The 27,540-nt window shown below is 35.9% G+C and overlaps 1 protein-coding gene across 1 annotated transcript; it reads right to left on the bottom strand.

Annotated features, from left to right (window-relative positions):
* Positions 1 to 55: 55 nt before the first annotated feature.
* On the bottom strand, positions 56 to 26,050 carry LOC119191923 (egl nine homolog 1-like). The gene is made up of 5 exons (XM_037445781.1): positions 25,974 to 26,050; positions 8,562 to 8,701; positions 7,859 to 7,975; positions 4,895 to 4,956; positions 56 to 1,644 (listed from the first exon to the last, which is right to left on the bottom strand). The coding sequence occupies exons 1-5, from the start codon at positions 26,022 to 26,024 to the stop codon at positions 1,613 to 1,615; spliced, it is 402 nt and encodes a 133-aa protein (XP_037301678.1). The 5' UTR covers positions 26,025 to 26,050; the 3' UTR covers positions 56 to 1,612.
* Positions 26,051 to 27,540: the final 1,490 nt, after the last annotated feature.

Genomic DNA, 27,540 nt, shown 5'->3' with positions numbered 1-27,540 from the left:
ATCGCCTTTACTCAAACATGATAAGATAGAAAATCCTCAACCATAATTTCTTTCCCATTATATATACAAAACGGTGTGAAATACAAAGTAGATAAATAAATTATAATAATAATGTACATGTCGATGAATCTCATATACACGTTTCGAATAGTATTCAGTCTTAAACCATTCTCACTGTTCACTGCATTGATGCGATGACAAACCAAAAAGGTTACCTCTAATAGACACTGCCAGCAAAATTATTAACCAAAACTGCAGAAAAATCTCGGATTCTAAAACGGAGCTACTATGATGCCGCTTCAAATCACAAAATATTCCATACTCTGACTGAATGACTTTTATTTGCAGAGGCTATTTTAGGGGTATACGCCTGGAGCCTCGCCCAAATAGGAACCTCGGAGGACCGTTTTTAGTATCATATAAGCGAAACAGAAAATTAAGAAACTTTAGGTCCATCCAGGTTCTCACGTCGGGTAAAGCCACTGTCTATTTGAGGTTATCCACGCAAACAACCATTAAGTAGATAATAAAAAAAAACATAATCACGCTTTTTAAGCTATATGGATATAAAATGCGAGTTATAAGTTACATTTCATAACATTATTTGGACTTCACTTCTTCAAAGTAAAACGAACTAAAGTGTAGGTTTATATGGCTTGTTACAATGCAAGTATACACCTTGCTTAATAATTGGTGCTTGTATTTTTGACATGCATTTTCATTTCATATTGCTTATTTAAATAAGGTTCAGATTGACATGATGTACCTTACTAATTAGAATGATTTTCTTTTCTATTGATTTTGATAAATCCATGTTGAAAAAGCACCAACAAAAGGCGTAACATTAACTAACCAGACAGAACATAATCTAGTAGTGTGATATAACGGTATAATACTATTCAGGCTTAAAAATATAAATACAAATTGAGTTTGGATTAAAATAAAAATAAAACATTGACGTCAGGAAATAGTCAAAAAAGGATCGTGAAATACGAATGACATAAAAGAGGGCGCTGTAGTCAAAGTTCTTGTATTGACCAATAGGAATCATCAACTTGATCTATGTTAGTTCCCATTTTGGCCACACATATTATGATCCTTATGAGACTAATAAATTTGTCAATTCATTGCAAAAAATTAGATTAAACTTGAGCTATATCAAGTATTTTTAATAACAGTAATTAATTGGCAGATGAGGGCTGTGTAGTTGTGTTTAGAATTAGTATCAAAATCTATTAACATCTATAAATATAGCTTTAATTGACCGAAGTAAGTTTTGACTATTCGGGAAATGAAATCTTGAGTTCGTTACATAAGGTTGAAATTGTTTTATGTATTTTTTTAGACGACGTGACCTCATTTATTGATACAAATACCAACCGCCATCGCCTTAGTTATTGGATTATGATTGATAAAATATGCTTACAAAAATTTTATACAAATTTGGAAAACATCGCGCTGTGAGATATTATCTTTTGACTTTACTAGTTCTAGGACTGATTGCTTCGTATCGCTGCGTGGTCGCGGCGGCTTCGACCGGGACTGCAGCGGCTTGGATTAGGGCCGTGGCGGCTTGGATCCGGGCCATGCAAGCCACGTGACGTCACGTGCATCACTTGCTTGACGACGGCTGCCCGCGTTTTTCTGAAGATAATAAAATATGTTTCAAGGTATGTTTGTGACATTATCAATATCACTAATGAGTTGATTACAAATTTGGAAATAAAATGATTTTACGGATTTTATCGCGATTATTTATATTATATTTTCACTAGACGTTTCGAAGACTTCACGCTTTAATGGTCACGGGGCGGACTGATGGATAAAATCCGTAAATAGTTTTATTTCAATGTCTAACATTCGCTTAAACATAAGAAATTATTATAAATAGTTTTTAATTAGATGATAGCGAACTAAAACTATGCCATCTGGTAACCAGTGTACTAAATAATGATTCGAAAAAACCGCATCTATTTGGGATTGAAATCTTCGGCCAATATTGACATCGGCTCGTATTAATAAACCCAACTCAGTTTCACTATGAAGTGGGAAGTCAGTTGAAACGTTGTCAAATAAAGTCACCGCCCTAAGATCCTCGCTATTTCATACACACATATCAATGTAATTTGAAATTTGGATCTTGGCAGAGATTACTTCAAATTATCGATTTTATGATCCAGTATCAAACAGCACCGAATCAGCTGATTACGGGCGTTCTAATAACACCACGAGTTCATGGTATCATTGAGTATTTTAAATAAGAACACAATCATGCCTTTCATCCCCGAAGGAGTAGGCAGAGGCGCAACTGCTGCACTAACGTTTCGTTGTGCGTATTTCCTTTGTGATAGGGGGCGAGCCTATCTCCATATCGGGCACAAATGTCAGACTCCGGGCTGATACTGAGTAGAAAAACCCAATATCACTTTGCCCGACTCAGTGATCGAACACGAGACTTCGGCACTGCAGTCGTACCGTAACACAACTACGCCATCAAGAAGGTATAATTTCTAAATAAGTATTTACTTAAATCCAGAGATTGGATTATCGACTCGACCCACAGTCACAACCTATCGTTTTCATTGGAAATCATGGTAAATTTTAACCACTTTCAGTAAAGTTTTTAATCTTCATTACTAACATATCTTATCACACGCAATATCTAAACGCAACAATAAAATGTGCGTACACAACATAAATAAACAATAATTGTACAATTTTCCTCGTTGCGAATAGCGTTTTGCAACAGTTCTATAATCCTATATATAGTGCAGGTGCATCAGTGCGTGCGTTTTCCTCCTTTCAATGATGCGGGGCTTACCCCGTACATTCGCGATGCTATTTCTATAATTGCTGAATGATATAACAGAAATAATTTTGACCAGCCTTGAGTGTAGCCTTGGCTTTTCCTAATGGCTGTAAAGGTGCGTACATACTGCGGGAGTATCTATCAGTGGCGACGGGTGAAAATTTTCAAAAGGTAACCCAAGGCAATATATGGCCTTAGATAACATATCGCGGCTAATTTAACAGAAAACAAAAACTAATATAGTCGTAAATAAACCTAAAAGGGAAGCCGGTAGGAATCGGCTTGTAAGGACGCTTCGCCACTGGTATCTATACTAATATTGTAAAAAGTAAAGTTTTTTTTTGAACATCACTTACGTTTGTTAACCTGACAAGGATCGGCTAATACAAACACTCCGAAATTTCGGATGAGAGCTTTAGGCGCTCGCAACCCTTGAAAATTAACAGACCATTCTGAGGGCAAACCACTGACGGGTTACGAACCTCGGCTGAGAACGGTCACTGTAAGAGGATGTCTCATCCTCCTCTCAACAATTAGGAGAGTGGTATGTTTTGATGTATTGAGTAATCTCTACTGATCAGAATGTGAAAATTCTTTCAATAGGAAGGAACGTTTTCTTTGAGCGTTATAGGCTATTTTTGAACCCCACAGGTGATACGGGCGAAGCCGCATGCAGGAGCCATACATAATATGTGTAAGTGCATGTGAATCAATGGCGAAAGGCCCATGTAACCCGATTTCTATCGGTTTCGCTTATTTGTAATAAGAATTATTTACTCATAATTACATAAACCTCCAAAGTAATATAATGTACCTCCTGCTGGATACAGCCCCATATATCAATGATTAAATAATATTTTAAAAAGCCCTTTAAAGTATCTTATTTGCCAGCTTTTAGTATAGAAGACTTTACTTCGTTACCTAAAATATCAATTTTCAATTTAGTCATAAACCATAAATAAGAGACTCGATCTAATTGGTCGCTTTTCTTCGAGAACATTCCAAATGATAGAAATCGAAAATATGTTATCATTCGCATTTTATATTGTAACATCTAATCTAACACAAAGAGCATACTTATTACGGATAGAATAAAATTTTCGCCAATCGATAAATCAAACAATGCATTCGTTGTGCGCACGCGCATCGTCCGTGCAAAATATTTATAATTATTCATACGTTTTATTTTACGGCTGCGGTCGACTCATTATCACATCTTACTCATTGCTGTACATTCATTGTTTTGTTTCGACAAGTTGTTAAAGAAATAATATATATGTATATATACATAATATATATTACGAAAATTTATGTACGAAAGTACTGTAAAGAACCAAAGTTATTGGTAAATACAATTTTACTACATTATTTATAAGCCTTTTAACCGTGGCAAAAGTAGTACGAGAGGATCCCGTTAGATGTCGCTCTGTTAAATCTGGCTCTAGATTAAAGCAAGATGTTTCCCGTTATTAATATTTAAAATGTGAAAGTTTTCAATAAAAGAATCCCGTGAGTTGATCGGAATTGGGGTTTCTGATAATTTATGGCATCCTAGGATTAAATATATTGCGTATTTGTTTTATGACGAGCGTCGACTAGGCTCGCTAAGTCGAGGTGCATTATCTCGCCTACACATGTTATTTTACTCATGTCAATATAGATGCAATTTTGTGATTTTTTTTTGTATGATGTACGAAGTAAACGTAGAAACTGCCAAACGGATTTGGATGAAATGCAACACACGGATAGACATTAGACGTCTTGGATTACCATATAGACTTTTTATCTCGGGAATTTATAAAATGATGGCGTCGTACAGAAGGCGCTGTGGATTCTACAGTAACCTAGAGACTTTTGTAGCGGAAAAGGTTTTTCAAGTAAAACCGCGAGTAACATTATTTTCTTATAGAACGTCTTCCATTAGAAACACGCCGCGGCGGGTCGAGCCGAACCATCACGCATTCAAAAAAAAAGCGTTTCGATTCGACGTGCTTGAGTTTTGATTTAGTCGACGCCGCGCTTTACCTCTCTATGTCGTATGTAATATGATAATATATAATATTATGTAATATAAAGTATACTCACTGTAGTTTCTCAACGCCTTTTCCCTTTCCTGTGCATCAAAATACCATAGGGTGATGGCGTATCTGGAAAAGAAACATCAACATTTATTAAGTATACTCAAAATTGCTATCTTATTTAATATTAAAGGAAAACGACACTAATAATAGGAAACTAAAATCTTGACTAGCTAATTTCATGGTGTCAACATATCATGACCGTGCGCGCGCGCATCTTAAAATTTTAATCTCATAATTTTTCCTAAGAAGCGTTGGCTTGACGTACTCGGGAAGATATGAGCGTCAATGGTCTCACTGAGCAGGATGAAAAGACCGGACAACATTGAAGGAGTGCAGTAGGAAGGCGGACCCTGGCACCTAGGCTGCGATAACGCCAAGCAGAAGTAGATTTTTCCCTAATGCGCCAAAAGAAATATAACTTCAAATAGTTGTTTACGTAAGCGCCTACACACATAAATATATACTATGCTGCCGTGATTTAAAGTTTAATAACTTCATGACACATGTGTGACATCAGTCGTATTGATAAATAAACAACTTCCCTCGACAATTATCTGATTTAATGTTTTGTTGATATCATTAAATTGTTTGATGTAATAGTGTAAACAGTCAAGTCATTAATAAGGTTAGCATTAAATTAGTTAAATGACACAATCAACAGATCGACAGGTGATGGGACGACCTAGGTACCGCTGGAGGGATATGAGAGATGACCTGCGCCCGCTTCAAATCAGTAAATGGAGAGCTAGTACCGCACAGAAAAAGTTTCAGACGTCTGTTTCGGGGGCCAAGAGCTTCAAGCCAGCAACTGAGTTAGCACCGGACACAAAAAGTTGGACGACTGTTTCGGAGGCTAAGAGCTTCAAGCCAGCAACTGAGCTAGCACCGGACAGAAAAAGTTGGACGACTGTTTCGCAGGCCAAGAACTTCAAGCCAGTAACTGAGCTGGCACCGGACAGAAAAAGTTGGACGACTGTTTCGGAGGCCAAGAGCTTCAAGCCAGTAACTGAGCTGGCACCGGACAGAAAAAGTTGGACGACTGTTTCGGAGGCCAAGAGCTTCAAGCCAGTAACTGAGCTGGCACCGGACAGAAAAAGTTGGACGACTGTTTCGCAGGCCAAGAACTTCAAGCCAGTAACTGAGCTGGCACCGGACAGAAAAAGTTGGACGACTGTTTCGGAGGCCATGACCATTTCGGTCGCTGGGCCAGTGGTATTAGTAATTTTTTAAGTAATATAAGTAAAATTGTTGGACAGTTTACAGTTAAGATATGTATAACTGCGTTATCTATACTATTATATAAAGCTGAAGAGTTTGTTTGTTTGTTTGTTTGTTTGTTTGTTTGAACGCGCTAATCTCAGGAACTACCGGTCCGAACTGAAAAATTCTTTTGCGTTGGATAGCCCTTTGTTCGTGGAGTGCTATAGGCTATATATCATCACGCTATACCCAATAGGAGCGGAGCAGTAATGGCTAATCTCAGGAACTAACGGTCCAAACTGAAAAATTCTTTTTGCGTTGGATAGCCCTTTGTTCGTGGAGTGCTATAGGCTATATATCATCACGCTATACCCAATAGGAGCGGAGCAGTAATGCCTAATCTCAGGAACTACCGGTCCAAACTGAAAAATTCTTTTTGCGTTGGATAGCCCTTTGTTCGTGGAGTGCTATAGGCTATATATCATCACGCTATACCCAATAGGAGCAGAGCAGTAATGGCTAATCTCAGGAACTACCGGTTCGAACTAAAAAATTCATTTTGTATTGGATAGCCCTTTGTTCGTGAAGTGCTGTAGGCTATATATCATCACGCTATGACCAATAGGAGCAGAGCAGTAATGGCTAATCTCAGAAACTAGGAGTTTGAACTGATTAATATTTTTTGCGTTGGATAGCCCTTTGTTCGTGGAGTGCTATAGGCTATATATATCATCACGCTATGTCCAATAGGAGCGGAGCAGTAATCGCTAATCTCAGGAACTACCGGTTCGAACTGAAAAAATATTTTTGTGTTGGATAGCCCTTTGTGCCTGGAGTGCTATAGGTTATATATCGTCACGCTATGACCAATAGGAGCGGAGCAGTAATAAAACATGATGCAAAAACGGGGACAATTTATTAGTTTTGAGAGCTTCTGTTGCGTGCGTTGCGTAAACGGTTAAAGTTATGCAACAATAATGTATGACGGGATTGTTCCTCTTAAAAGTTCTACAAAAATATATCATAAAACAAAGTCCCCGCTGCATCGGTCTGCCCGAACGTTGAGTTTAACTCAAAAACTACCCAACGTATTAGGATAAAATTTGGTATGGAGACAGTTTGAGACCCTGGGAAGAACATAGGCTCCCGGGAAAATATATAGCGTGACTTTTATAACGGAAAACTTTAGCCCGAAAAACATTATAACGCGGGCGGAGCCGCGGGCAAAAGCTAGTTTAATTCATAATTACTTGACCCGCTAGTTACTTAAAATTTACTTAAGTAGTTTAAATTTGTTTATAATCTAAGAATGGATTTGTGTTGTGGATCGTTGTTTAATTTATATTTAATATGTGGACAATTGTGTGGATTGTACCATCATTAGTAATTAATTAATAAGTTTTTTAGATTTATAGATTTTGATTTTTGTGTGAAATATGTTTTAATCAAAAATTATACCGCCTTCAAAAACCACTGAAACGCAAAAAATTATTAAACATCACCTACAATATATACTGGTCAGCAATATAAGAGTCGGTGTTTAAATTGCGCCTTTCTCAATAAAGGATCTCAATCACTTTTTTAATCCATCGTGCAAATCAGAACAAAGTTTTTTGACATGCCTCCAAACGACTTATTTTGTTTGGTTCATTCTCGGGATCGAAGATTAAGATAAGGATCGCATGTTGAAAACGGCCGTTAATCTGTTATAATTTTGTCGAAATTTCTATACACCAAGTACCATAAATAAGCAACGTAATCTAATTACCTCGTGCTGTAGGCGGGCTGGACTTCATGCGGGTTCCGCCTGTCTGACCAGAAGAACAGCATCCTGTCGAAGATCGGCGCTATGTCGGCCACCTGGTTAGTGTCTTCAGGGAACACCCTGGAATAACAAAGAACATTGACGTATAGAAAAATTTAAATGTCCATCACTCCTGTTCAAGAATGTCCTGGACATAAAGGGTGGAACTATTTATATTGCAATATTATAGAGGCCGCTTTTGTCAGGTCCGCTTGGTAATCTTTAGGGAGGGGTATGTTCAGTAATGGGCTTCTTGTGGCCGATGATGACTCTGAGTCTTCTTACGCAAGCAACGTTATTGCCTGGTGACGTGATGATTTCGTAAGAGCATCTCTTTCTATTAACTGTATGGAATTCCCTCTTTTTTATGATCTTTACGGTTCTTTCGGATAACGAATTGCTGCTGGCAGTAGGATATATTTTATATCCACCCATCGCACGCAAGTTTCTCGTGTTCTGGGGTCAGTCTGTGTATATCCCGTTCGAACAGGCCGGCATAATTGTGTCGACCTGCCGAGGGTTAAATCATCCCTCATCAGTCAACATTCTATTGGACCCTACTCCACTTACAATCAGGTGCAGTGGGGCCAAATATCCACACCCGTATAGAAATAGCCTAGATTTAGACACTACTCTATTGGATACGAGTTCAAAGAGCATTTCCTACCTGAGCAGCCCGCCGCACCTCTTGACGTCCCAGTCCAGATTCAAGTAATAGATCGCGGTGATGCACCTGCCGTCCTTGTTGGGGTTGTCCACGTGCTTCACGTAGTGGCTGCCGGAGCCGGGGTAGCACGCCACCATCGCCTGTGGACAACACCGTGTATTCATAACTCATGCTCTTTATAAAACGAATATAAAAAGTAGGAATTCGTTGTATTTTTTGTTTATGGTTGTTTAGTCTTTAATTATGGCACGAGATGAAGAATGCAGTGGACGCCCCGCAGTACTTTGTAATTAATTAAAATTTGTGTTTATGGGCGGTCGTATCGAGTACCAACAGGGCGGCGGCATGTTTCTCTCACCACTTAAAAGCAAGAATAATATTTGTTGTTCGATTTAATTTGTTATAAACAACTGTACAACATAGTAGTTAGGTTATATTTTTAAGAATATCAAGAATGATTTCACTAGATTTTTTTGCCATTAAGGTTATAGCTTAAGGTCCATTTTCATACATTTTGTTTCACCTTTAATCTGGGTAACTAAACAAGTATTGGCAAGTAAAGAATTTAAATTCACGTCTAGTTAGTGATTAGTTCTCGCAGTTGAAAGAAAAACGTAAAAATAATTAATATGCATGGATATTTCGGCCTTTAAAATTTCGTCATATTAAATTTTAAAGGATTAAAGGTGAAACAAAATGTATGAAAATGGACCTTAAGCTATAACCTTAAGGCTTCCCACGTGACAGTGACAAAAAGTATTTATTTGTTGTCCTAAGTCAATTTATTTATATTTTACAAAAGAAAATTGATTACAGCATGTTTTATGTGTATACAAATTAAAACGTTGTATTTCCAACAAAAAGCATTACTGTGTATGAAACAAACATTAAATTTCGTTATCTATTTTCTCAATATATTCAAAAAAAGCGATCAAAACAGCAGTTCGTACGCATCTCACGAACCAGCCATTATCACGTCACGTTTGCACGAAGTGTGAATGTACGCCTAGCTGGGTGGTCCTAGGAGCGAATATTCGGCACTCGACTTTCTATTTTGCGTTCTGATGAACTTATTTATACACATATCGACGACTGGTAATCTTATTGATTTTAAAAAACTATTTGGAATGTAAAAATAAAGCTATTTTGACTACATATATCTGAATATTGTGAAACTTGTTAGGTAGCTTGTTATAAATAATTGTTTATTTGAACCGAATAATAATAGTATTAAACCTAATTTATAAGGTGCAAGTATTGCTAGCAATAATCGTTTAGCGATACTTTTAGTGTTAGATAGCCCGTTTCTTCTTAAAAGTTTCTAACAAACGTATTATTTAACGAAATCCCCCGCCGCACCTGCCTGCCTGTCTGAAGGCGATAAACTCAAAGGCTAACCAACAGATTTCAATGAAATTTGGTATAGAGACAGTTCTCACCCTGGGAAGAAAAAATGGTTACTTTCTATCCCGAGAAATTATAAAACAACACCTTTATTATATAAATTATTTTCTAATAATATTTAATAACTTATTGCATAAAATACATTCAATTCTTAAATTCGTTATAAATTATCACAGAGACATTAAGTATTTGTTCACATTATTTGTTAATTTAATACCTATTTTTTACCATTTCTATACAACCCTACAAAAATACATCCACTAAACATAGTGTATAGTATGTCACCATACGATAATCGTGTTTCAAAACTTACACACGTCGTCATACTGTTTAGTTGCAACATATCACGAGTCTACTGTAGGGGTGTCGCAAACGCTAGGAATTTGGTGACGCAACGACAATTTAGAGAGGAGTGAATATTCTTCGTTAGATGAACATACATTATTTCAAGGAAAAGTAGTTTATAACAAAGGAATGGTATTTTTATTGCTTTGAATGACGAGACGAGCTTGCCGTTCTCCTGATGGTAAGCGATACGACCGCCCATAAGCAGTAGAAACACCATCCAACACCTTGAATTACAAAGAATTGTCTGGCATTCCGCTGCGTTCGCCATCCTGAGATATGAGATGTTAAGTCTCATTATATCCCGTAGCTACACTGGCTACAATGTCCTGCAAACCGGAACATAACAGTGTTTACACACTGCAGCTTTGCGGCAGAAAAAGACATTGCGGTGGTGACTACCCAGGCGGACTCTCAAATATGAGAGACCTACCAGTGTAATTTTATATGAGAAGATTGGTTTGATATCTCTATTGTATACAATTACAGTTGAAAAGTTATACTTCTTTAACTTATTGTATATTCATATTCCTTTTCTTGCGATATTGTGATCTTTAAATCTTGTAACCAGAACGATAAAATGACCATTTTGAAGTTAAAAATAATTCCTTATCACAGATTTACTTTTAGCATCATAAACATAAATTTATCTTCAACGTATTCCAATATTATAGAAACTACGTATTATTTTGAATTGGGACAAATTGTTCTGAAATCACAATTATATTCGCTGAATATTGTTCAATTGTCGGATATATCTTTTTAGCACAAATGAAACTTTAATGTATATGTCAAATGTGGATAATAAGCTAGGAACATTACAGCTGTCAGTTCTGCATTAAATCTGATACGTAACGGTCGATATTGTTTTGTTGAGCATCATTCCCGAGTTTGTAACGGTCTTACGTCGGAAATATTACAGAAACGGCTTTAAATTACTGGTGGTAGGCCTCTCATATGTGAAGGTCCGCCTGGGTAGGTACCACCGCAATGTCTATTTCTGCCGCCAAGCGACAGTGTGTAGTCATTGTTGTGTTCCGGTTTGAAGGACATTGCTGCCAGTGTAACTACTGGACATAATGAGGCTTAACATCTCACGTCTCAGGATGGCGAGCGCAGTGAAATACCAAACAATATTTAGTATTTCAAGGTGTTGGATGGTGTTTCTACTGTTTATGGGCGGTCGTATCGCTAACCATCAGGAAAGCTCGTCTCGTCATTCACAGCAATAAAAAAAAATTACTAATGTTTATCACACCTACTGATTCTGGAGCTCATGTAAAGAATGTAAACGACGGTGTCCTTATAAACATAAGGTTTACAATATAAACTCTGTATTATATACTTTCCCAATGCTGAGTACGGGCCTACTCTCTACTACTGACAAGGATTAATCCACCACGCTGGCCTAGTGCGGATTGGTAGACTTAACGTCTGCCTATACTGGCATAATAAAAACAAAAGAATAATAACAAGCGATCACAATGCACACGCGACTTCTTGTGCTGCCCACCCTTTCAAGGATACATCATATTACGTGGCCAAGAATATTAATATAATATTTTTTAAGTAGTCCAGACAGCATTTTGCCGCATTTCATTGATAATTGCATGTATAAACATGATGAGATCATCCCGCGACACATTAGCACTGTACTTCGTGGCTCATTCATTATCAGATAACGGTTCGCTAACCTGGGATTGTATTCTCTATGACTTTAGAATCCTCAGTGAGTGGTTGTTCTAAAGGAGAGTCCGATATATTTAGTAAATATTTAATTAATTTGGATACAATCCATCTTTACCAATGTCCCTTGAGACTACAATATGTTTCTGCATGGGTATGACATATTGTTATTTTATCCATGCGTTCAAAGTGACCTGATACATATGAAAAAACAAACTGTAAAACGAGAATAGAATAGAAATTATTTCGACTTATCTAAGACCTGGGGTTCCACTATCCATGTAATTAACGTTAACACTTAACGTTTAAAACCGTTTAAGCGAGTAGGATTGGTTTTAGCTTTACGTCCTGACGCTTTCCTGACGACAATTCTATCTGGAGGATCCAATCCTCGCTAAGGTATTTTATAAAAAGACATAGCATCGGATGGGTTCGGTTCATGACCTCCGTGTTACCATCCTTCATTAATCCATGATTCCTTGTTTCGAAACCTTGTGAAATCAAGGCGATTCTTCATAGAGAATTAGCGCCATAATCTTGAACGCGAGTCATGTCGCCAGCGTCTGCTGGGGCGATGTATTATTTATCACTTATTGATGATATATTTGTTTACAATACAGCCGCTCTTGAATTTTATACATCATTCACTTCTGTTACACTTCATTCCCCTCCCACTTTAAGGTAGTTCGGAGAAACATTTTAGAGTGGTTAAGTGGCACATCGACTGGCGACATGTTTGTCATCAATGAGCTACCAGTTAATCAGGAGATTATTAATGTTCTAGACAGAGGGTAGGTGAAACTGAAGTGCTCTGTGGTCAGCAGTGGACAAATACAACAAGCCTATATTATGATGAACAGCCTGGTTAATCGTATAAATTTCGTTTAAAGATTAAAATGTGTCCCCGCCTACCAATCACATAAAATGGCCTCGATTATACTACCGTTATCATGTAAAGATACGTATCTAATATTTTTTTTCAAAATTTATTTCAAATACTTATTCTTAATCAGCATAAAGTCGTATCTGCTTTTTTTCCTCCGTATAAAAATTTATGTAGATACGTCATTTTCACTCATGGCGCTAATATAACTGTCCAGAACTTTAAAAATAAAATCACATTTATAATCTACATGTCCCGTCTTTATAATATTACTATTGTCGTATATTATACATCGGATCGGTATGTAATGATCACTGCGTTACGCGGAATGATAAACGCATTGCGAATTCTTAGCCGCGCTAACACGTACGCGATAGCATCGCGTATGAGTTATTTAGGGCTGTCATAAACGGGTTTTTATACGGAATAATAAAATAATAAAAATCTTTATTAATCACGTACGCGTACATACTTGTGCCTATGACAAGGTTTACATGAGATTATTTACTTGAAAGTTTATTGTTTAACTATGAACATTTTATGTTAATGATAATGTTGAAAAGACAAGTGACAAGCGACGGCCGGCAGTCAGGGATCTCGAGACTACGTTGGTGTGTGACTGTTATTAGGATTTTAGAGATTGAGTAATTTATCATGTTATACATTTTTATGAGTGAGATTTGCTCGCGGATCTATATTCAGCACTTTTTTCAATGTAAAATTTATACCCGGGATACTGCAATACCACGTATGTGTCAAAAAAAAGGTATCAATCTAAATTGGACGTTATTCGTCGCGTCGCTTTCCTTATTGCATTATCCTTGACGATGTGCCAATACCATGAAGAGGTAAGAATTTGAAAGAATAGCCCCGACATTCATCCTCGGGTTAGACAAAACAATCAAATGCGTATTTAGGTTCTGGTCGTGTGCCAGTAAGCGATAAGAAAAATCTTAGAGGCGTTCATAGTTATCTTCATAATAAAAAAGTAAATTCGAGAGACTTGTGTTCTTTTATGTTTAGCTTGCAGTTTTAAACGTTGGACTAGTAAAATCAGTTTAAAGTCCCTTTTAGTTCCATTTGTAGATTTGCGTGACAGCCCTACCTGTATCCCAGAACATCACTATCAAGTGGGTCAGATAAGAGCGCAGACATGATCTACTTTATGTTTCCTAATAGATTCAAATTTTATTGCTTACATTCATTGATTTTTATGGTTATTTTCCTTTAAAGGCTTCTCGAGTCTTACTTGCGAATACTATAAGGGCCGTATTAAAAGATGTAACTTAATTTCGCTCTGAAGTGCGATGTCAGCTGAGACGCTGTCAAATTAAAGTCGACATCTTAAGATCGTTGCTATTTAATAAACAGTTATTAATAACATCTCAAATGATATCTTAAGTCGCAGCATATTATGACGCTTTTGACAGCTGAGTATTATTTATTAAACGAAGTCGTATCAGTTGAAAACTAGGTCTTAAATGACAAGTTATTTTTAATTAACAGATCAATACATTGAATGTCTCTTCATTCATCTTTAGGACCACTTTAAAATTTGTTTTTTTTTTGTTACGACAATGAAGAGACACTGTTCTCAACGACTCAATATTACGATTAATAATAATAATAACAGCCCTGTATTATATACTTGCCCACTGCTGAGTACGGGCCTCCTCTACTACTGAGAGGGAGACAGGCCTTAGTCCACCACGCTGGCCTAGTGCGGATTGGTAGACTTCACACACCTTCGAAATTCCTATAGAGAACTTCTCAGATGTGCAGGTTTCCTCACGATGTTTTCCTTCACCGTTAAAGCGAACGATAAATTCACAAAGAATACACACATGTTTTTTTTTTTTAGAAAAGTCAGAGGTTCGTGCCCTTAGGATTTGGACCTGCGGAGATTCGTCTCGGCAGTCCATTCCACACCCAACTAGGCTATCGCCGCTTATTATTAGTATTACGATTATCAACAAAAAATTAAGGAAGTGTTCCATTTTCAAAACTTCTGTATCCATAACGGAATATTATAATAAAATAAAACTTGAGGATAACACAACTTGAAATTGATAAACATTTGCCAAAAAGGAATTTACAAATATTAGACCTCATAGCGAGCCAATTAGCCACAACTAGGTACCTAAGCATTTATTAATAAAACTTGACGCTCGGTTTTCCCCGCCGGACAACATTGCAATTATCAGATGTATTTACCCGTGTAAATGTTTTAAGATAAATACAGTTTCCATATGGAGACAGTTTATGTTCCGAGGTTTTGATGTTTGAAATACCTGTAAGCCTTGTAGTCGGCATAAGGTAAAAGTTAATCTTTTGTCAAGGCATCTCGTAAAATAAAATAAAAAAGGTGTAACGTCGACAATTCACTAGATTGCGGATAGTAGATATCAGTGGCGAAGCGTCCATACAAGCCGATTCCTACCGGGTTACCTTTTGTAAATTAATTTAAAATAATAAATGAAAAACATAACTATATAACTGGAATAATAATAGTATATTCAAACAAGTCATCCTATACCTACTTATTTCATTAAATCAATACTTCAACGATTACGGTACATAGTTCATATTATTATCACTTCGTTAAATCGTAACTCGCGCGCAGTGCTCGCGCCTTATAGTGTTCGAAGTGAACCCGGCCGCGCATAGCTTCCCTCGCGGTATTGTTGTCTCTTTCACACGCAGCGCGGGGTCTTTGTCTAATCTTTTGGAAGTGACGTAAAATACATGTGTGCGTGCGTGTACTTCAGGGTAACCCGAGAATTTGCGGCTTAATGTTGGGCCATTGGCGCGAAATTTTTTAATAATTTAGAATGTATAATTAATGTTTGGGTATAGTGTGGGTTATTAATTTTTGTTGGGCTATTTTAGATAAGTACCTATGTTCAAAATATGTGATTATTTGTTAAATTTAGAGTTTAGACATTATGTTTATGTTAGAAGGAAATTATTATGTATTATGATATTTTACTGATTTTAATTTATTGTGAACAGCGTATTACATAATAATTGTATAAAAAAATATTTCCTCGGGTTACCTTTTGAAAATTTTCACCCTTCGCCACTGGTAGATATAGGTGGCGAAAGATGAAATTTTTCAAAAGGGAACTCAACACAACATGTTGGTACTAATATGCATGAATATGGTCTGCAAATCGTTCTAATGATCATAAGATTCTATATAAATTCTATATAAAGGGAAGCCGGCAGGGATCGGGTTATATAGGATTCTTCGTCACTGGTAGATATTATGCATTGTAAAAATTGCATATTAACTGATCTGTTATGTTTGTTATTTAATAGAAGTATATACTTTTATAAGGTTACATTGCTTTTACGAATAAAAGTAGCCGCCAAACGTTCAAATTATATACCCTGTCCCATATTGCTCCAAACGTAACAAAGCAAAATGCTCTACATATAAAAATTTCGCATACAATAGACTATAAACATCAACATTCCGCCTCGCACAACGCGAGATAGATTGCGACAGTGCGTCGGGCGGGCGCGTCTCTGTACGCACTACGCACCAATGCCACACATCCGGTGCGTAGCACGTGCGTCCCGGCGCCCGCCTACTAACTGGGACGCGACGTGCGTACGCGCTCATTTAAATACGTAACCGACATATTTCTTTTTCATTCAACAATTTTTGAATATAGAAATTGTTGACGGCCAGTGTCTTTTTAAAAGGAAAAGTTTTTAGGGTTTTTTGTTTGACGTCACAGAATGCCTAGTCGGTTGGTAACTATTTTATATTATTTAAATTATATTATCGTTATTACTTATTATCAGTGGAATGTGAAGTAGTAAATTTGAGGATAGAATTTTAATCAAACAGAATCATATTTAAGCTTTCATTGTTGCTACTGGCTAGGTCAGAGGTAAGATATAAAAAAAAATACATTTCTCAGATTTTAATAAATACCTTTCACATTTTAATTAAAAAATATATTACATAAGATTTACAGAATATTGCAAAAGCTTCCTACTGAAAAACGTAAACTCCAAATCGATGTTTATGTGCAGAGAAAAACATGCCATAGACAAAATAGAATTTTATTATTTACGATACAGAAAAAATGCAGCTTTTACGCGCCGTAATCTCATGATTTATGGCGTGAATATGTAAAATGTAGCAGTTGGGTAATGGACACAGAAAGACCAGGTCAGTAGGAGATAGCATTATAATTGGGGTTATTGGCTCTGTTCTACTATTGGCATCGTGCCTTTCCAATGTAAAGTATAAGTTGGTTATCACCATCCATAACCTGTAGAGTCCCACTGCTGGGCATAGGCCTCTCTCATATCATGCCACCTCCTTCGGTCCCGAGCCAATCGCATCCAGGTTCAACCCGCGATCCTTACAAAAGGTGTAAAGTTGCCATTGGATAAAAGGTTTCTAGTATTTAGCTCATATGCGACCTTCTCTGCTAAGAGAGTTTAGGCCTAGTTAATTACGATGGCATAGTCTAGGTTGGCAGACATCACACGCCTTCAAAATTCTTACAATTCTGTGGATTTCTTGAATATAAACTTACTTACAGTAGAGTAATAATTAACAAAGAATACACTTAGAAAAATCAGAGGTGACTTTGATATTGAACCAGCGTACGTTTCTCGGCAGTCCGTTCCATTTTCAACTGGGCTATCGATTACTGCCCTAATTACCCAATGACAATCGTCCTAATTACCACCGACATATAGCGTAATAATGATTAGCGTGATGCAATTAGACCACGTACGTGACCGAACGTAAATACCGGTTGCGGTTTGCATTCACTTCATGAAAACACGCGACACATTGAAAAAAAAAAAAATAACAGCATTTAATTAACGCATATTTGTTTATTATGAATATGTAACTGGTTTAGCATTACACATGAATAACCTCAGATATAATACTCACGGTTGAAAGGGTAAATGACTCAAGCGCCATACTCTTTAAAAAAAAAATTTTACTTGTTTAAAAAACATAGAAAAATCTGCTGATTTTAAATATGTATGTAACTTAGCGTCGCAAAAAAAATGTCGTTTAAGTCAATTAGCCTTTCAATCTTCGATGTATATTTTAGGTGTCGATACTAACCACGAATGTGCGTAATGGTAAGGTCAGGAAAAAGGTTTAATGCCCTCAATGTTGTGGCAGGTGTGAATTTTATTGTTTTAGGATGTTTGGGCCGATGTCTGAGTCTCGGGGCAAATGTTTGTGAAAGGTCCGGCTTGAAGGACCAAATGTTTTTGAGCTGTAGTGCCCAGTGAAGTATTTGTTACCAGTTTTATTTACACGCTCAAAAATGAATGACAAAAGGTAAACGACTACTGTAAATATTTAGACGCAGCTTTAGTATAAAAAATCGTACCTAAAAAACGAATGCAACTGTAGTTAATCATCTTTATAGGTATAATGCATTATAGTGATCTTACCTTACTTTACAAACATAGATAGTAAATGATTATCTCTGCACCATCCTAAGCTTGACTGGTAGAGAATGCCTAGTACATTAAGTCCGCCTGTATACATTTGTACATTAAGTGCAATAAATAAATGACAATAATCATATAAGTATTAAAAATAATATCGAAGAAAACATTTTAAACACTTCATTGTCGGCAGCATTGAAATGCATCTAACCAAAAGAAAGTTCTTCGTTATCACACTGGAGACATACAAAAATATAGTAAACAAATAAAGAATGTATTACAATAAACAAAAGAAAACATTATCTACGATAAAACTTTCATAAGTCACAGACAACAGCGGGAGTAGGCAAACACACATTATAAACCTACTTTTATTTTATAAATATAAAAAAACGTGATTAAGATATTTACACATTTATTAAGCACATTTAGGGTGCAATAATAAAAATAAACAAGATGTTAAAAAAGGATAAAATTCTCAAATCACCGATTGCTGTGTTTAATTGCGCGCGCAAAGTTGACACGCGCAATGTCAATATGACATAACTTCAAACACCAGCCGAGATGGCGACGCGGTTGCGGAACAACAACATAAATAACAGTTAAGATGGCAGAGATCACTTTAAATTGGTCGTAAATCGAACAATCGTAGTTTGTAAACAGAAGGATGTGGCGGATTCGCTTACGATACTAATGTTTACAGTGGCTGCCACTGCCTCCGTCCCGCGCGCCGCCGCGCCACACCCTGCCCGCCACCATGCTCCGAGTCACGTACGCAGAGCCGTCACGGCGCATGCGCCGAGCGCGCACGCTTTAATTTGGATTTTATCTCGCAGACAGCGATCCTAATGTGCGATAGTGCCCTGGATGTAGATAGCTTATCGATGCGTAGTATTCGCCACTCGCGAATTTCGATATAAACGTCGGGTGATTGTAATCGAGGTGCGAGATAGTGTTGCCATAAGTGTTAATGCAATTTGTTGGTCACACTTTATATGTGAAACAAATTAATGTCGACCGTATATTATTTATTTATGATCTCAATGTCTATTAAGGGGTTCGTCACTTCATTTTTGGTATTGTTGGAAGCTTCCAAGTGTGAGGTGATTTCTCTAGAATGACGTCCTTCGTTCAGATGCTTAAATCGAGTAAACTTGTAAGTGGCTTGCGCTCCGAAGCGCATCTTCACCAACAAGAAGATCATTAAGTCTTATGACTATAGGAGGATCTGGTAATTCTATCAAGTTTATGGTCTATTTTTTATATTTTTTGGAGTACCTTGCTAAAGCGACGAAGCATCTAGATCGTAACTATTCAGGCCAGTCAAATAAAAAAAGACTATTCGTTTATTAATTATCTTGGCATGTTTGGTCACTTGGTACTATTACGACAAATTACTGCACTTAAACTTAATTGATGACCAATTTTAGTTGCCGCAACGTCTAATTTGATTCCTATACTAATTAAGATAAAATATGATTTAACTTACTCAGGAGCATATAGCATTTAGTTGTCAATGATTAAAATCTGAGAAATAAAGGTTTGTAGAGAAAAAGCAGATCAAATATTAGACTGAGATTTACAAAGTGCTGTAACCCTTATAAAATATTATAAAAGTACAGAAACCTACCGAGTAGTGAGTGCCCCTATAACAACACGCGAGAGTGTCTCCACTGAGAATAAATAATTTGCAACTAATTATAATATAGTCTCTATTGCGTTGCCATAAAACCATCAAAAGACTCATCTAAAATTTTATACCAATTAGCAAGAGACCACCCAAGATCTGGATTTTCTATTTAATAAGCGTCGCGTGAATGGAATGTCAACCACAACAGATAACGCCTTGGAACATAATTACTATGATAACATATTCAATTACGTATCTAATACTAATCAAGTCTATGATAAAGGTATTAAAAGGTGTTTTTTTTGTTAAAATAAGCCAAGGGGGAAATCTATTCATTGAATAATGTAGATGTTAGATCTAAAACACTGAAATTTTGGAAGAGGTGAACACAATAACTATTAACATTGTCTGAATGGCATGGAGAATCTTGTTAGATGTATCAAACTTGAATAACAAAACTCAGTGGACAATAAATAGTATACTTATATTAATTTACTTACATGTAACGTGTTTTATAGACATAACGGAAATTGATAGATAACACAGACAATAATACAATAACAATACAATATACTACAGGAAAACTGAAAGTGGCTTACGTGCTTCAAACCACTAGAAAATCCTCATGCCAGGAAAACATTGAAAAAATGTATTATGGGACAACATCCTTGTAGGTTAAAAAATAGCGCTACCTACTACCTACCAATGGAAACAATATAAATAAAACTATATGAAATGATTTCCAATATAAAATTATTAAAACGAAAAGTAAAAAAATTACCAAAGCATCAATCATAAACATCATCCACCATCAAACCACCGAAATTACTACTACTATTATAACTGTGAAAGTTTGAATTTTCGAGATGTTTGTTGGGCAAGCGTTCATAAAAGGTTACAATGGAATTCGGCGAAATTTGATGGCACCGTTTCCTACATTGACATATAGGGCGCATTTGGTGCTGATGTACACTGCCATGAGATTATTATACCAAAAAAAAAAACACGTGTGAGAACGGGCACAAAAGCCCAACACAAAGAACATGCAACCAACATCGAACAGAGGAACACAGAAACGATTACAAAACAAAACACCGAACGTCAACATATGTCGGAGGGCGTTCGTATTTCTACCCGGAAACTAAAAAAAGTGGTGTACGTGACCTGAACGAACGAGCGGATCAACCGAATGTTAAAAGGGCAAATTCACGTATTGTCAGTATTGTCAGCAATGACTTTGAGCTGAATTCTATACATTTGAAAGTAGTTTTTGTAGGTAATAACAAATGATATGAAGATAAAATCTACCAAGCAGAGAATAATTATGATTTGGTGAAAATATAAAGTACCTTCGATATAGCCCTGGAAGACCTAAACCTTATAACTTGTATAAGTCATTTTGGTATATGATTATTTTTGCATTACAAATTGCTAAAGCAATACCATCGCTTAAAATAAAGTAAAAAAAACGATATTTTAAAAGGAGTATTGCTTTAAAATAATAATTTGAAGTATCGGGTTAGCATCTGCTTTCAAGTCGAAAGGGCAACTACAAAAAATCCATATCTAATTTTTTAGATAAAGCTGGGTATTATGGTTTAGTTATATGTTTCGTAGTTGTTGTGAAGGTCGTGTAGACAGAAATAAAATAGCATTTTATGATAAAGTAATGAATCTAGTGGTAGATTTCGCACTTGTACTATAGGAAATTAATAATTTGAAGGAAACAGATCGCCATATACACTACAAATAATTATAAGAGACATGTTCTCAGATTTAAATCAAATTTGTTATAACTAATAATTTACTTACAAATATGCGCTATCGGTACATAATTTTTTAAAGATAATATTTGCAAAAAGCAAATGGAATTCTTTCATAGCTACGTGTGGTGTTATGTTTGAACTGCCCAAAATGATATTTGTTTAACATAGAAACATATTTTGGCATTTGCAAATATTAAGTATTGACGAGGTCGAAGGCCTAGCTTTGCAAAACTACAAAAAGTCTAAACGACGTTTGTTCAAAATGGGTTTACAATTATAGAATAAAAATAGTGTGTGATGTTTAAGATACATTTCCCCATACGTGCCTAATGGTAAGCAAACGATCAAAGTTTTAACTAATGCTGAAGTAATAATTGCCGTCTACGAACACCAAGAATACCAAAGTAGGAAGAAAAGAAGGGAGGGAAAAAGAAGTAAGGGCACGAAGATAATTTTACTAGTGAATACCCCACTTCAGCTCACTCATTCTATAACCAAATACAGTGAGGCTATATTAGATTAAAAAACCTAATAAAACCGTTCTTAATACGGTGCTATTAAGTAGTGTTAAATAAAAGTCCACTAAAACTGTTTGTAGCGTCAGAAGAAATTCTAGCTGAACACTTCATCAATAAGGGATATGAATCAGGATAAATATTGTGCAGTTAGGGTTTCCCAGAGAGTCATAAAGTTATCAATGAAAGCGTGTGTACGTGACCAGGGCGTAGTAGTCCGCGCCCTTGCGATCACACATGGACCTCCCTAGCTTGCGGGTCGCGTCATTATACCTTTTAGGTCAATACCGACGTTTCCTCTACTAATGTTTCCTTCATTACTTTGATTCTTATTATGCAATTTGAATTATGTTACTTCAATTTTGCTACACGATACATCAAAGTATTGTTTACGTCATTTTTAATTAATAGTGAAAAATTTCCATTCATTAATTACATAATCTTAAATGCATTTAATCAATCAATTAATCTTCACAGTGTTATTTGTTTTGGGATATTTTTATACTTTAAGATACGATTTAATTTTGATTGAAGATTTAATTCTGTGATTGTATTATTTTGTATTTTTCAGATCCAGCAAACAAGGACATTTTTCGCATATATAATAAAATTCTACACTAGCTTTAAAGCAATCTTTTTTCGACTGTCTGTATCATTGACAAATATATTAACTTTGACGTATTTACAGTTCTCTTTAAGACAAACTATTTTATTTAGATTGATGTATTTGAGTACCAACATTCAATTACCAAAACACCCATCATCTAACATCTAAAAGATCTTATTTTTTCTAGGCTTCGAACACATACGAGCGGGTGCTCGATGAAATACTTTAACGGCTGAAGGCCTTACGAGCGTCCTTAGCCTTACACAGCTGATTCCTTGTCCATGGTCGATTAAAACAAAAACAGACATACTACAAACACTCACGTATTATCATAAAGAGTTTTAATGATGGCATTAAAATTATGTGTAGTTTAAGGACATTTCAAATCAATTCCGTTTTCAGTTTTATCAACATCAACCATCTTTTTATGCCTTCATTTCGTGTGTGAATGGACTGTTAAAAATTATCACAATAATTTGTTTACAAACATTACCATGCTTCGTTATAATTACATAATTTCCATTTAAGGGTACAAATTATATGTAGTTTAACTTTTAAACATTATATTTTCGTGCACGCAATATTTTTATCCATGCGGCGTGATTTTCCCTAGAACCCTTAATTGAAATATTATATATAAAACTGTTTATTCTGTTCAATACAGCTTCTTGAGGCAGAAACCTAAAGTAACTTGCAACCAATCTTAATAGACCTATAGTTGGTAAGCACATAGCAAGCACTTAATTCCAAGTCTACTCGAAATTAACAGTTACGAGTCGTAATATAACAATTAATAGGTACTTGAGTCTTCATACTATCGAATGGAGTTCTATAAACATTTCACTCACAGTTATTAAAAGAATCTTAAAACATTTTAATTTAATAAGAGACGACTATGACTAAGAAATCAACATTTTTAATATACAGAAAATAGGTATTGCAGGAAATCCAAATATAGGTATAATCAATTTTAAATACGTGCTCAAAATAACGTCTAAAGATAAAAACACGCGCAAAACTATAGTTCTTACTGAGTACTACATACATATACCTAACGAGAAAAGGTCAAACCTCTATTTTCCAAAGAAATTTACCACGCTATTGATTACAAACGTTTAGTAGAAACCATTGAATTGTGTAACAGTAAAACGGTCAAGTAATTGTGTTGCGCGAAGACAATTATTGACGTGTGTTTCAAACCATAGCATCATTAAGTATGAAGAAACGAAAGTGAAAAATATACCAGATAGTGCCTTTTTCACAAAAGGTTACAGAAGCATTGCCAGTACAACCAGACGTATAACCGTCCTTTGAAATGGTAGAGGCAAAGTCATACAATATGTAGGCCATCAATTTCAAAACCGCCCAGCATAGACCAAAAGACAAAGATAAATTAGGTTTTTGGTAGGAACTAAGTTAACAAATGGGGAACTAATTTGACAAGTCGACGCAATGTCTGAATAGAGAATTCTAAAGTGGTAACATTGCGTCGTTTGCTGTCGTGGATATTTATGTAGCTGTGATGATTTAACATCAGATCAGTGGCTAAAGGTGAAAATTTCGAAAGGGAACCCGACCCGATTTCAGTACTGTGGTAAAAAATAGTTTGTTAGGGCTTTGCCCTGATATTTAAAAATGATACCTTAGAAATTATAATTCGGAATTACGATGGTTCTTACCTAGTACTCTAATATTTAATACATTTTACACACATAATATAACGTGACAGTAAGGTAAAATTTTCCGAAAGAGATCCCGACACAACATATAGGTGCATAAATGCGGTCTGCAAATCGTTCTAATGATAATTAGATTCTACATAAATTCTATATAAAGGGAAGCCGGCAGGAGTCGGGTTATATGGGTCCTTCGGCACTGCAGCATTCCCTAATTGAACGTCTTTTTCTCTACAGAAAGCACGTAAATCCATATTATTATAATAATATCAGCCCTGTATTATATACTTGCCCAATGCTGAGCACGGGCCTCCTCTACTACTGAGAGGGATTAGGCCTTAGTCCGCCACGCTGGCCTAGTGCGGATTGGTAGACTTCACACACCTTTGAAATTCCTATAGAGAACTTCTCAGAGTGCAGATTTCCTCACGATGTTTCCTTCACCGTTAACGATAAATTCATAAAGTAAAATATTAATTAATAAATTCACAATACAAATCCATATTATTGATACATAATAATTAATTAATTACGAAGCATGTTACATATACCAAGTGCAACTTATCGAGTTCATGAATGAATCGAGTTTTCGTTTTACGATCTACGAGATGTCAATAAAATGTGAATTATAATCTCGTTTATAGTATAAGATAATACGCAGTACACGCATGTTTTACGTCAATTATGGATGTACAACGAATTAATGGCAAGATAATGTAAGACCAATTTAATTATAAACGTTTCCGAAATTCACTAGAAAGTAGGTTTAGAGTATATCAGAGCTCTGTCAAGGTAGGGCACAAGATATTTCTACCGTCAAATAGCAATGTGCTATCCCTGTTCTGTACCTGTTTGAACATTGTAGCCAGTGTAATTAGAGCAGAAACCTATACGTCAATTACAGGTTCGATCGATGGAAATTTGGTGGCCAATTTGCATTATATTTCAGGTGAGCCGTTAGCTCTCTGCCTTCGGAGGCAATATATAAATACCAATAATGTTAGTAGTTATTCGCTCGTTTTGTCCCTCCCCTATTTTAACTAATACATAAGCTAAAGATTTTGTTTGTTTAAACGCACTTATCTCAATAACTAGAAAATCGATTTTTTTCACTAATAGGAAACTAAATGTAGCTTCCTATTAGTGCACAGAAGTAACGACTTCTGAGTGTTATAGGCTACTTTCCATCACGGGAAAATATAAAGCATTTTTCGACGCGGGTGAAGCCTCGAGCAGGGGCCTTATTCTCTATCCCGCACGCTATTTTAACAGTGCGTAACAAGCACGTAACACAACGCGTCATGTTTAGACTATAGAAATTAGCTTACAGAATACCATTCCACGCACATTTTCGAAGATGACATGACACGGCCGCGTTACGCGTTTAAACTATCATACAGAATAAGGGCCCAGTAGCTAATTTTGCAAAAAAAATCTGTTCTATTTCTGAACACTTACCTTCGTCCTTCCGTTGATGATGTAGTCACCCATTTTCCCATTGTTGGCCATTTTGTTCTCTCAGTATTATGTTATCGACCTGTAACAAATACGCGTTTAATTAAATTTCAATGGAAATTTCGCGTAATGAAAATAATCATTAGCAGTGGAAAACACTGAATTGCAATTAATTTTATATATTAGGTAATCTGATAATAAAATCATTTAGGTCTTTAAATAAGGTTGATCAAAGTAGCTCTCTTATTTTCTTTAGATTGAATTATGTTTGTGCGTACTTCGGAAGCAAGATATGTCTATTTTTCTATAGATTTATTTAATACTTTTCACAAAGACTCTTTGATTTCTTATGTTTACGCGAATGTTAGACATTGCAATAAAACTATATTGAGAATTTTATCGCGTTTTGTATTATAATTTTCTCTCGACGTTTCGAAGACTGCAGCCTTCGTGGTCCGCCCCGTGACAAAATTAAAACACAAAACCGCGATAAAAATACGCAAAATAGTTTTACTTCATATACTTTCGTTTTTAAATTCTTGTTTACATACATGGTCTTAAATCTTAATATTATTACTCGTATAAGGTATACGCATATATGCATTTTGTTCCAAAGTAACTCGGTAAAAGTTAACTCTTGCGAGTGTTAACTTTTATAAACGAATTAGCCAATAGTTTATTGAAGTTATTAAAAATTCCCTATTTGCCATCAGGCAATATTATTATTTATCTAACTTATGAATTAAACATTGCTTTATCAAAATACAATAAACATTAAGTTAAGATTTCATACGGATATGTGGATCGTAATTTTAATCGGTTCGTCGCTGCGTGAGGCGCCGTGCGATATCAATAATGATGTAATAGATCAGACGATACCACCATTATGTGTAAACAATTTCGGTCGCCAGCTTGGACTATTATCTAGTCTCAGATATTTTATTTACCTATACAAATTAGTGTGCGAAGCGATAGTGAAGTTAATCGTGGACTCACTAAAAGAATGTTTGAGTATGACTTTATTATAGCATAAAGAATTAAAATATTGGTCGTTATAGGAGAACAAACATAAGATCAAATATTACTAACATACAAATGACTCAGGACGTTTGAAAATTCGTGAGAAATTAAATATTGATTAAATATTTTTGAACTTATCATTAAAATACTTAGAAATAACACGAGATACTTGAATATCGATTGAATTAGAATATTTAGCTAAGAACTACAAGGGACGATAGCCTAGTTGGTTGTGGAACGGACTGCCGAGACGAATGTCCGCAGGTTCAAAATCAAAGGCACACATCTCTCACTATTCTGTTACGTATGAAGTGAAGTACAGAAGTGAAAGAAAACATAGTAAAGAAACCTGCACACTCTCTAGTTCTCTATAGGAATTTTGAGGGTGTGTGAAGTCTACAATCCGCACTAGGCCAGCGTGGTAGACTAAGGCCTAATCACTCTCAGTAGTAGAGGAGGCCCGTGCCCAGCAGTGACAGTAAGTATATAATACAAGGCTGATATTATTATACAGCTAACAGACGTTCGAACACATAAAAACTCAATCGTT

This window comes from Manduca sexta, unplaced genomic scaffold (genome assembly GCF_014839805.1).
Source record: "Manduca sexta isolate Smith_Timp_Sample1 unplaced genomic scaffold, JHU_Msex_v1.0 HiC_scaffold_2125, whole genome shotgun sequence".
Taxonomy (NCBI): Eukaryota; Metazoa; Arthropoda; class Insecta; order Lepidoptera; family Sphingidae; genus Manduca; species Manduca sexta.
The sequence above is the reverse complement of the archived record's forward strand: the minus strand, read 5'-3'. Positions and strand labels throughout refer to the sequence as shown.